Source organism: Marmota monax, unplaced genomic scaffold (assembly GCF_021218885.2).
Source record: "Marmota monax isolate L192 unplaced genomic scaffold, Marmota_monax_Labrador192_F-V1.1 WCK01_AAM20220418_F8-fsc00046, whole genome shotgun sequence".
Taxonomy (NCBI): domain Eukaryota; kingdom Metazoa; phylum Chordata; class Mammalia; order Rodentia; family Sciuridae; genus Marmota; species Marmota monax.
Window position 1 is genome coordinate 10601726 of NW_026692486.1, and position 13008 is coordinate 10614733.

Here is a 13008-nt window from a genome sequence, read left to right on the forward strand (position 1 = left end):
CATTCCCAGCCCTTTTTATTTTGAGACAGTCTTGATGAATTGCAGAGGTTGGCCTTGAATTTGTAATTATCTTGCCTTAGCCTCCTGAGTAGCTGGAATTAGAGTTGTGTATCATTGTACCAACCCTTAACTTCATTTAATCAGATTTTTGTATTAGATTATTTACTTGCAAACACCAGAAATCAACCCTGGATAACTGAAGCAGAGAAGACATAGAAGATGGGTGCAGTGGCACGGGCCTGTAATCCCACCAACTTGGGAGGCTGAGGCAGGAGGATCACAAGTTCAAAGTCAGCCTCAGCAATTTAGTGAAGGCCTAAGCAACTTAGTGAGACCCTGTCTCAAATTAAAATAAAAAATAAAAATAAAAAGGGCTAGGAATGTAGCTCAGTAGTAAAGTGCCCCAGGTTTAATCCTCAGTACAAAACAACAGAAAGAAATGGAAAAGACAATTAAAATTCTTCTAATCACAAATCAGAGATAAACCTAGAGAACCAGGTTTGAAATGTGTAGCACTAAAGGAAAGTTAAGAAGTTAGAATTTTCAAACTGCAACATGTACTTACTGTTCTGTTGCTAGACACTGGACACTGTTACTATACCACTGTCATCCACAGAATTGTGCACTGATATTACTATCATTGCCATAAGAATGGAATCTCCAGTGTCCCTGTTTCTATGTATAACTAACTCCCATTTAAAGTTTTAACAAGTAAAAAATTTTAGAAAACTAAAAATTGTACAAGTGGAAAAAATTTATAGAATGAAAATATAAAGTAAAGAAAATATTTTTTGTGCATCTGTACAATGTGTTTTAAGCATTATCACAAAAGGGTTAAAACGTTAAAAAAATAAAGTTTGTTAAAAAAGTTATCCTAACCTAAGGTTAACTTATTGAGGAAAGAGTATTTTAAAAACATTTTTAGTTTCAAATAGACGACAATATAATAATACTGGGTAACTTTAATATACCTCTTTCACCACTTCATGTATCATCCAAACACAAATTAAGTAAAGATTTTACAGAACTAAAAAATCCAATTAATAAAATGGCCCCAGCAGATATCTATAACATTTCATCCATCAACAATTGAATTTACTTTCTTCTCAGTAGCACATGTAACATTTTCTAAAACAGACCATATTTTAAGCCACAAAGAAAATCTTAGAAAATAGAAAAAAATAGAGATAATACCTTGCATTCTACCAGATCATAATGGAATAAAATTAGAAATGATAAGATAAAAAGCAGAAACCAATCTAACACTTAGAGATTAAATAACACACTTTCAAAAGCTTAATGGATAGCAGAAGAAATCAGGGGAGAAATAAAAAAAATTCTTATAAGTAAATGAGAATAGTGATATGACAAAATCTCTGGGACAGTATGAAGGTAATTCTAAGAGGAAAGTTCATAGAATTGAGTTCATACATAAAAAGAATAGAAAGGCACCAAATATACAATCTAACATTACATCCTCAGGCCCTAGAAAAAGAAGAACAAACCAATACCAAAATCAGTAGAAGAGAAGAAATACCTAAAATCAGAGATGAAATCAACTAAATAAATAATAAAAAAATACAAAAAAATCAATGAGACAAAGAATTGATTTTTTGAAAGGATAAACAATGTTGAGAAACCCTTAGCCAAATGAACCAAAATAAAGAGGGAAAAAAATTAGCAATATTCAAGATGTAAAAGGAAATACTGCCACAGACACTACTGAAATCCAGAGGATCATCACAAATTATTTTGAAAATTTATACTCCAATAAGCTAAAAAGATATTGAAAAATTCCTAGAGACAAATTGAATCTAATTGAACCATGAGGATATAGAAAACTTGAACAGATCAATATCAAATAATGAAACTGAAGCAGCTATCAAAAAACTTCTAAAAAATAAAGGTCCAGGACCAGGTGGATTCTCAGCCAAGTTATACTAGAACTTTAAAGAAGAACTAATACTAATACTCCTCAAATTATTTCATGAAATAGAAAAGGAGGGAACCTGCCAAACTTATCCTATGAGGCCAGTATCACACTGATACCAAAACCAGACAAAGTACATCAACATAAGAAAACTTCACGCTAATATCCTTGATGAACACAGATGCAAAAATTCTTAATAAAATACTGGCAATCTGCATGCAAAAACACCCTAAAAAGACAGTGCACCATGATCAAGTTGTTTTAATCCCAGGAATGCAAGGTTGGTGTATCACATGGAAATCAATAAAGATTTAAGGACAAGAATCACATGATTATCTCAACAGATGCAGACAAAGCATTTGACAAAGTATAGCACCCATTCATATTTAAAACAATAGAAAAAATAGGGACAGACAGAAATCACCTCAATATTGTAAGGGCTATACATCACAAACCCAAAGCCTACATTATACTGAATGGAGAAAAACTGAAAGCATTTTCTTCAAAAACAGGAACAAGACAAAGATGCCCACTTTCCCACTCCTATTCAATATAGTCCTTGAACTCTAGACAGAGCAATCAGACAAGAGAAGGAAATTAAAGGATACAAATAGGAAAAGAAGAACTCAAATTCTTTGCTGACAACATGATCCTATACTAAGCAGATTAAAAAAATGACCAGAAGACTTCTATAGTTCATAAATGAATTCAGCAAAATGGCAGGATACATGATCGACACTCATAAATCAATTGCATTCCTACACCCCAGTGATGAATATACTGAAAAAGAAATGAGGAAAACTATCCCATTCACAATAGCCTCAAAAACAAACAAACAAACAAACAAAGCACTTGGGAATTAATCTAACAAAAGGGATGAAGGACCTCTACAATAAAAACTACAGAACACTAAAGAAAGAAGTCCTTATAAGATGGAAAGTACTCCCCTGTGATTGGATAGGCAGAATTAATTTTGTCAGATTGGTTATATTACCAAAAGTGCTATACAGATTCAGTGTAATTCCCATCAAAATTCCAATGATAATCTTCACAAAATTTGAAAAAGCAGTTATGAAATTTGTTTGGAAAAATAAGAGAGCCAAAACAGCCCAAACAATAAGTAAGAAAAGTGAAGCAGGAGGCATCACAATATTGGACCTCAAATTATACTACAGAGCTATAGTAACAAAAACAGAATTTTACTGGCACCAAAATAAGCATGAAGATCAATGGAATATAATAAAAGACACAGAGTCAAATCCACATGAATAGAGTTATCTGATACTATAAAAAGGTGCCAAAAATACATTGAAGAAAAGATAGCCTTTTTAAAATTTTTTTTAATTAGTTGCTCAAAACAAAATGGTGCTGGGAAAATTAGAAATCTATACGTAGTAGAATGAAATTTAACCCCTATAACTCATCCTCCACAAAATTCAAAATGGATCAAAGACCTAGGAATTAGACCAGAAACCCTGCAGCTGCTAGAAGAAAAAGTAGGCCCAAATTTTCATCATGTCGGCTTAGGAATCAAATTCCTCAACAAGACACCCAAAGCACAAGAAGTAAAATAAAAAATCAATAAGTGGGATGGCATCAAATTGAAGTTTTTTCATAGTAAAGGAAACTAATTAAGAGTAAGAATAGAGATTCTACTGCATGGGAAAAAATCTTTACTATCTGCTCCTCAGATAGGGTATTAATATCCAGAACATATAAAGAACTAAAAAAACTTCATATCAGAAAACTAAATAACCCAATTTGTAAATGGGAAAATAAACAGACACTTCTCAAGAAGAAATTGAAATGGTCAACAAATATATGAAAAAGTGTTCAATATCTCAAGCAATTAGGGAAATGCAAATTACAACCACATAGAAATTTCATCTCATTTTGGTAAGAATGGCAATTATTAAGAACACAAGTAACTGTAAATGTTGGTGCAGTTATGGGGAAAAAGGTATACTCATACATTGCTGTGAGACTGTAAATTAGTGCAACCACTCTGGAAAGCAGTATGGAGATTACTCAAAAAATTAGGAATGGAACCACCATGTGATCCAGCTATCTCACTCTTTGGTACATATCCAAAAGACTTAAAACATACTATGCCGCAGTCTGGCTGGGCACACAATCACGAGCCATCACACAGCTTGTAGATTCAAACAGCAACTCTTTATTCCCGAACTCACACCAGCTGTCTACAATCACGTTCTGGGGAAATCCACGTTCTCTGCCCAAATTCACATCCACTGGGCTTCTATCTCCCCAAAAATACTGTCTGAATCCTGTGAGAACTCAAGGGGAACTCAGGCAGCAGGATACGCCCTATTCCCAGCAGGAATAATCTTAAACCTTAAACCTGGAACCTAAACCGGGAACGCCCTAAACCTGATTATCCTAAACCGGGAACACCCTAAACCCGGATCCGCCCTGGTCCTTGAGCAAGATCACCTACATGCAATGTCACTGCAAAATGTCCTATTTCCACGAGTCCTTCCACTAAGCAACATGGGGTACGCTGGCAAGGAAATTGTCATACCTACTTGGCTAATGGCTATCAGCAATACTAGAGTGACACAGCCACATCAATGTTTATAGCAGTACAATTCACAATGACCAAGCTATAGAACAAACCTAAGTGATCTTCACCAGATTAATGGATAAAGAAAACTGCATACATAAACATAATGGAGTGTTACTCAGCATAAAGAAGAATAACATTATGGCATTTTCCAATAAGTGGATGGAACTGGAGACAATCATGCTAAGTGAAATAAACCATTCCTCAAAGTCAAAGGTCGAATATTTTCTTTGATATGAGGAAACTAATCTAAAATAAGGGGGATGTGATTAAAAAAGAAGAAATATCAATTAGTAGATAAAGGAGGATTGAAGGAAAATTAGAAGTGATGGGATAGGGAAAGCAGTGGAATAAATATGACATAACTTTCCTATGTGTATATATATATCATATATCACAGTAAATCCCATCATGTATATGCACAATACAGTCATTAAAAAAAACCTATAAGTTAAAAGCAGAAAAATCAGTGAGTGGAGGTAGGTGAGCAGGGGGAGAGAAGAAGGGAAGGAAAAGAGAAGTACTGGGGACTGAATTAGAGCAAATTGTATTCCATGCTTTTATAATTATGTCAAAATGAATCCTAATGTTATGCTAACTTAAAAGAATCAATAAAATGAAAAGTCAAAACAAAAAACCACATTATTAGTGTAGTCAAAGTATATAATACTTATAAACTCTAAAGTAGTATAAAATAGTGTTCTAGTTCTTCACATCCCCTCACTACTTACTCATTGACCCAGAGCAACTTGCAGTACTGTAAGCTCTGTTCATGATAAGTGCCCTATACTTGTGTACTTTTTTATGTTTTTTTAAAAAATTATTTTTTATTCTAATTTGTTATACATGACAGCAGAATGCACTTCAATTCATAGTACACATACAGAGCACAATTTTTCATTTTTCTGGTTGTACACTAAGTAGAGTTACACCATTTGTGTCTTCATACATGTATTTAGAGTAATGATGTCCATCTCATTCCACCATCTTTCTTACCCCCATGCTCCCTCCCTTCCCTTCCTTCTCCTTTGCCCTATCCAAAGTTCTTCCATTTCTCCTATGTTCCCCCCAACCCTCATTATGGATCAGCATCCACATGTCAGAGAAAACATTTTGCCTTTGTTTTTTGGGGATTGGTTTACTTCATTTAGCATGATATCCTCCAACTCCATCCATTTACCTGCAAATGCCATGGTTTTATTCTCTTTTTGTGCTGAGGAATATTCTATCATGTATGTGTATGTATGTGTATGTATATGTGTGTGTGTGTGTGTGTGTGTATGTATGTGTGTGTATGTATGTATATGTATATATGTGTATGTATGTATGTATGTGTGTGTGTGTATATATATATATATATATATATATATATATATAAAACAGTTTCTTTATTCATTCATCTATCAAAAGGCATCTATATTGGTTCCACAATTTAGCTATTGTGAATTGTGCTGCTATAAACATTGATGTGGCTGCGTCACCATAGTATGGTGTTTTTAAGTCCTTTGGGTATAAACCAAGGAGTGGGATAGCTGGGTCAAATGGGGTGGTTCCATTCCCAGTTTTCCAAGGAATCTCCATACTGCTTTCTATATTGGTTGCACCAATTTGCAGTCCCACCAGCAATGTATGAGTGTGTCTTTTCCCCCACGTCCTCACCAACACTTATTGTTGTTTGTATTCTTAATAGCCACCATTCTGACTGGAGTGACATGAAATCTTAGAGTAGTTTTGATTTGTATTTCTCTAATTACTAGAGATGTTGAACATTTTCTCATGTATTTGTTGATTGACTCTATATCATATTCTGAGAAGTGTCTGTTCAGTTCCTTAGTTCACTCATTGATAGGGTTATTTGTTTTTTTGGTGTTAAGTTTTTTGAGTTCTTTATATATCCTAGAGATTAGTGATATAACTGATTATGTGTGGCAAAAATTTTCTCTCTTTCTGTAGACTCTTTCTTCACCTCACTGATTGTTTCTTTTGTTGAGAAGAAGCTTTTCAGTTTGAACATAGTTCGTGAAACTCTAGCCAGAACAGTTAGACAAATGAAAGATACGGATAAGAAAAGAAGAACTCAAACTAACACTATTTGCCAATGACATGACTGTATACCTAGAGGATCCAAAAAATTCCACCAGAAAACTTCTAGAACTAATAAATAAATTCAGCAAAGTCACAGGATATAAAATCAACAATCATAAATCAAAGGCATTTCTGTACATCAGTGACAGATACTCTGAAAGAGTATTTACAATAGCCTCAAAAAATACTTAGGAATCAACCTAAAAAAAGAGGTAAAAGGCTTCCACAATGAAAACTACAGAATATTAAAGAAAGAAATTAAAGAAGACCTTAGAAGATGGAAAGATCTATTTTTGTTCTTGGATAGGCAGAATTAATAGTCAAAATGACCATACCACCAAAATCACTATACAGATTTAATGCAATCCCAATCAAAATCCCAATGACATTCCTCATAGAAAAGAACAAGCAGTTATGAAATTCATCTGGAAAAATAGGAGATCCAGAATAGCTAAAGCAATCCTTAGAAAGAAGAGTGAAGAAGGTGTCATCACTCTACCAGACCTTAAACTATACTACAGAGCAAAAGTAACAAAAACAGTATGGTATTGGCACCAAAATAGACTTGTAGCCCTATGGTACAGAACAGAGGTCACAGAGACAAACACACATAAATAGTTTTCTCATACTAGATAAAGGTGCTGAAAATATATAGTGGAGAAAAGATAGCCTCTTCAACAGATGGTGCTGGGAAAACTGGAAATTCATTTGCAGCAAATGAAACTAAGCCCCAATCTCTCACCATGCACAAAACTCAACTCAAAGTGGATCAAGGACCTGGGAATTAGACCAGAAACCCTGTGCCTAATAGAAGAAACAGTAGGCCTAAATCTTCATCATTTCAGATTAGGCCCCGAATTCCTGAATGAGACTCCTATAGCACAAGAAATAAAATCAAGAATCAATAAATGGGATGAATTCAAACTGAAAAGCTTCTGTACTTTTTTTAAAACAAAATCTTTTAAACTACAATTTACCATACATTTTCTACATTTAGATTTGTTTAGCTACATAGATATGCTTAGCTACCACTGTGTTACAACTGCCTACAGTACTCAGTACAATAACATGCTTAGAAGTAAGTTTTTAACCTAGAAGCAAAGGCTATACCATATAACCTAGAAATGTAGCAGGCTATACCATCTAGGTTTGTAATAAGTACTTTTTATGATGTTTGCATGATGATGAAACTGCCTAACAATGCTTTTCTCAGAATATATGCCTGACATTAAACAACATATGACTACATAATTCTTTTTTTTGTATATTGATCCTGCTTCTTGTAACCTTGTTAAAATTGCTATAGTACAAATGTAGTCATATATAAGTAATTGTGGCTGTGTTCCAATAAAATTAATAGACGGGTACTAAAATTCAAATTTCACACAGTTTTCATGTCACAAAACATTCTTCTTTTATTTTTTCTACCATTAAAATTGTAAAGATATTCTTAGTTCAAAGGACATAAAAATAGGCTGATTTTGTTTACCAATGTAGTTGCTAACCATGGAGTGGACTGCTGCTAAAGGCCCACGCATAAATGTGAGTGTATAAATTAGTTGGTTGACTGCTATAAGGTTGCTTTTTGAGATGCAATCTCCCCGGTTCTCTACCCTGCTGTATGGTCAAGCAGGTTCCCTTACTGTCTAGTTGCTGGTTGGTGGCTTACCACAGAGGTGTGATGGGAATGAATTTCTTATATTCACAAGGCAGATATAGATGAAGACCCAATACACTATAAGGTTTGTAGAGTTTGCATGTTAATGTATCTTTAACTAACTACATGTTTCATGCTAGATAGAAGACTGGTAGAAAAACAGTAGAACTCCAAGGCAAGGAATTGGGACATTTGAGCAGACATAGATAAAACTAAGAATGCTGAACCTTCAGTCTCCCTTAATCTTCCTTGCTTGTGAAGGCAGCCCTTATTGAAGCACCTGGGAGCACCATTAATAATCTGATTAACTGGAAGTTTGAAGCCTAGACTCAATTGTGGCCTATAGTCAATAAAACTGAAATGCTACATCTTTCCAAGTATAGTGTATGGAAAGGGATCCTAAGGCTCAGAAGAATAGAAATGTGGAAATGACTATATTATATGTAATCTGATCTCTCTATATTTAGTAGGAAACTTCTGGTTCTTATGGGTACAAATTTAACTTAAATTCCCATGCTGTCAACAGATTAATGCTGTCAATTCTCAGACTCATGCCTGTTCCTAGACCAAACTTCCTTGAGGGGAAGACAAGCTTTGAGAAAGAAACATGCAATATGATCAAAGGTATATAGTATGACTTCTTGTGCAAGCTTTCTTCATTCAGAGGACCTGTGTTCATTTACTAGGTCACTGAGAACTGGGGAAAGAGAAATTTCCAGCCTTTCTGGGGCTGTTAGATAGTAGTTATATGATCATCTCTGGTTATAGTGGAAGCTTATACTGTTTTCTTATTTTTGAATTAAAAAAAATGTGATAAAATACATATAAAAATTTATCATTTTAAGCATTTTTATATGCATAGTTCAGTGGCAAAATGTATATTCATATTCACATTGATGTACAATCATCACTACCATTCCATTTCTAGAATTACTTATTTTCCCAAACCAAAACTCTTTACCCTTTAAATAATAACCCTTTCTGAAAGCCCACAATCCTATTATGTGACTATAAATTTAATTTCTCTAGGTACCTCAAATGGAATCATACAATAAGCTAGACCTTTTGTGTCTAGCTTATTTCACTTTGCGTGGTGTCTTAAGGTTAATTCTTATGGTAGCATATGTTAAAAATACCCTTTTAGGGGTAGGGGTAGGAATGTAATTAAGTGGTAGAGTACTTGCCTGGCATGTGTGAGGCCCTGGGTTTGATCCCTATTACTTTAAAAAATTAAAATTAAACAAAACCCCCCAAAACAAAATTTCCTTTTTAAAGTTGAATAATATTCCATTGTATAACTTATTCATTCCACTGTTGATGAACTTCTAATTTTTTTAACATTTTGACTATTTGAATAATACTGCTAAAATATTGATATAAAATTATCTTTTTATGATAGATATGTTAATTTCCTTCACTATCATAATCTATTACTTATATGTATCACATGTCATCATTTGTATACTTTAAATATTCACAATCAAATTTATTTTAAAAAATATTTTAAGTCACTGATTTCAATTCTTTTAAATATATACCCAACAGTGGAATTGCTAGATAATATAGTAACTCTATGTTTAAGTTTTGAGAGATTGCCTTATTGTCTTTTACTGTGTTACACATTTTTACATTACCAGTAACAATGCTTTAGGGTTCAAATTTCTCCACATCCTCACCAACACTTGTTATTTTCTTTTCTTGGATCTTCAACTTGATTCTGTAAACAACCCGGTTTCCAGCCTATAATTTGTTGTCAACTTAAATTAGAGTCGATTTTTATTTGCAACCAAAGAGGCCTGGCTGATATCCAGAGTTGGAATTGTTGTTTTCTTTAAATATTTTTTTCAGTTGTCAATAGATCTTATTTTATTTATTTATATGTGGTGCTGAGAATCGAACCCAGTGACTCACAAGTGCCAGGCACGCCCACTGAGCAAACACCTCAGCCCAGGAATTGGGTTTTAAAATGAAAAAAAATCTCATATCTGACATTAAATTCCCTTATCCTTATCTGTTCTAGCTAGCCAGTATTTTTATTTTATACATGAGCCTTCACCCACACAAACAATAAAACTAGTGAGGGAAATTCAAGGAAAAAGGCAGAGAATAGCATTGAAGACAATCAGCATCTGATTTGCATTAATTTAGTATTTTCTATAATGATTTTCTCTTATCCACTAATTTACTATACTTTAAGTATTTCCCCACTATTGAAGAAGGATGTACAGTCCCATAGAAAATGTCTACTTTCTTGCTAGAAACTAACAGCAGATAATAGTTGCTACTCTGTATTTTTTTGTAAGAGAAAACGACTCATAATTTTACAATGCAAACTGATGTTTTTGTTCTAAAGAACTGCCCTTCCTTCAGGTACCACATAATGACAGAAACAAATTGTCACACACACACACACAAAAAAAAAAAAATACTATTAAATAATCTGACAAAAAAATAAATCATTACTTTGATGTGTCATTAGTGTTTTGACTAATATTTCATATAATGAATATATGAAATTCTGACTAAATATATGTATGTAAGATAATGATTTCTACTATCCACTTCTGGGGTGAATATCTGAATTAGTAATACTTTAGCTAGAGTATAAATTATTTCCTATTACTATTAACAAATAAGCTAACTGATGACCAACTTAATAAATTAACGAAGTAATTAAATAAATTTATTTGAATTTATCACTTATCTCTACGATTAAGCAAGAAACATGACATATTTTCAAATGTGGTTTTTCTTGTTTGGATTCTCAAAATCTTATTCAAAGCAATATGAAAAGATTCATAGTAAAATTTCCCAGGAAAATATAATCTAGTAAAAATATAAACTCTCAGACCAACCCAAAGGGTTTTGTTGTTGTATTTTTAAAATTATAATTTCATTGTAAGACTATCATAAGGTGAGCCTGAAGAGTGGCATGAAGACCAGGATCTCAAATGAAAGTCCTCTTTAACTAGATAGATGCTACTGGCAGAAGCTTATAGAATATCTAATTTAATTAACTTCATCCTGGTCACCAAAATTATCTAGGCTATAACCTGATGCTCTGACATATTTCCTCTAAGACAAACAGAACCGTGTTAAGATTTCTTTAAAATATTAGACTTTTCAGATAGAATCTGAGTAGACATTTATTGGTGAAATAACTAAATTGATTAGATCACAGTTTCATTGTTTTTTGTTCTTGTTTTTAAATAGGTGAGATAACCATACTAAAAGAAGAATATTACTTTGGCTTGAGTTTAGTACACCACCATGCAAGATTTGAATAAACTAGGATTTGTTGTTTAAGAACAGAAACCAATATATAACTATATCCAAACATTGGGAATGTAAAAGGATAAATTTTACTGAGTTCTTGAATGTATATAGTTAATTCTTCTAATGTTTCAAGTGAAAACAAAACCTGGGATAAAAAACAAAATCTGGGTGGGAGGGAATGGAAGGGAAAAGGGGAATTGCACGGAAGATGGAAGGAGACCCTCATTGTTATACAATCATATATGATGATGTGAGGGGGAAGAAAAAAAAAAGAGAAATGTGTCACAATAGATTGGGTCGAGAGAGGTGAGGGGAGGGGAGGGGAGGGAGTGAGGGATGGGAAGGGCAGCAGAATACAATAGACACTAGTATTGCTGTGTGTATATACGTGGCTGTATAACCAATGTGATCCTGCAATCTGTACATGTGGAAAAATGAGAATTCATACCCCATTTGAATCAAATGTATGATATGTCAAGATCATTGTATTGTCATAAGCAACTAATAAAAAATCTGGATTATGTTATCAATCGGGAAGAGGAAAAATGGCTAAGTGAAGACGGTTTTAAAATTTCTGATTCAAATAAATAAGGCAGAAATTTACATAAAACAAGTGTGAATCCATATAATTATTTCACCCCTAGATGAACACTGAGAAAATATTTGCAACAGTTCTTGAAAATATCAGGGCTGTAAAAGTAAAGGGAAAATGATTTTTGGCAGAACTCACCTGGAGTTAGTGCCAAGACGTAAATGTTCCAAAGGTGGCTTAGCGCATTTGATGAACTCAAAGCATAGCCACGTTGTGTAGCCCTAAAATTTATTTTCTTTATAGTTCTTTATAAAAGAAGTTTTATACACACAAAAATGTATAAATTATTATTATGAGTAATTAGATCTAAAATAACCAAGATAATATATCCATTGGCATTCCTGGGAATCATAAATATAATTCCAAAATAACTATTAAAGAAATGATTGGCTTAATCTGAGCCAATGCCAATGCCAAGAAAGGGCCCAAATATCTATGGTCTAGCAAGGAGACACTTATGCATAAACAGTCAAGAACAAAGAGATATTCACACTACTTACAGGAAGTCCTTGTTTTCCTGGTAGCCCAACTTTTCCAGGGTTTCCTGAAATGCCATCTGCTCCATGGTATCCTCGCATTCCTTTTGGCCCAGGAAGGCCTGGAAATCCCTTGATAATTAAAACATTACTTGTATTATAAAGAGATTCAGGACAGATGTTTCAATGACAAATACTTTTGTACTTATTAGGTTTGGGGTATAAGTTTACACTTGTATACCTTGTGCCAGAACAATTTTTTTTCTGTTTTCTGGATTTCTTAATGATTTACAATTTGGATTCAATAGATAGCTGTCTTTAAAAGTTCCCTAAACAAAACAAAACAAAACAAAAAAAACCCAAGGTAATCAGCAATTTTTGTATGACCTTCTGAGCCTTAGTGTAATT

The 13008-nt window shown here is 33.4% G+C and overlaps 1 protein-coding gene across 1 annotated transcript in view; it reads right to left on the minus strand.

Moving 5' to 3' along the window:
- Col24a1 (collagen type XXIV alpha 1 chain) overlaps positions 1 to 13008 on the minus strand; it is a 393162-nt gene that overhangs the window by 73024 nt on the left and 307130 nt on the right. Inside the window, exon 48 of the mRNA XM_046443140.2 lies at positions 12625 to 12732. Within this exon, the coding sequence (XP_046299096.1) occupies positions 12625 to 12732 (108 nt within the window). The remainder of the gene's footprint in view (positions 1 to 12624; positions 12733 to 13008) is intronic.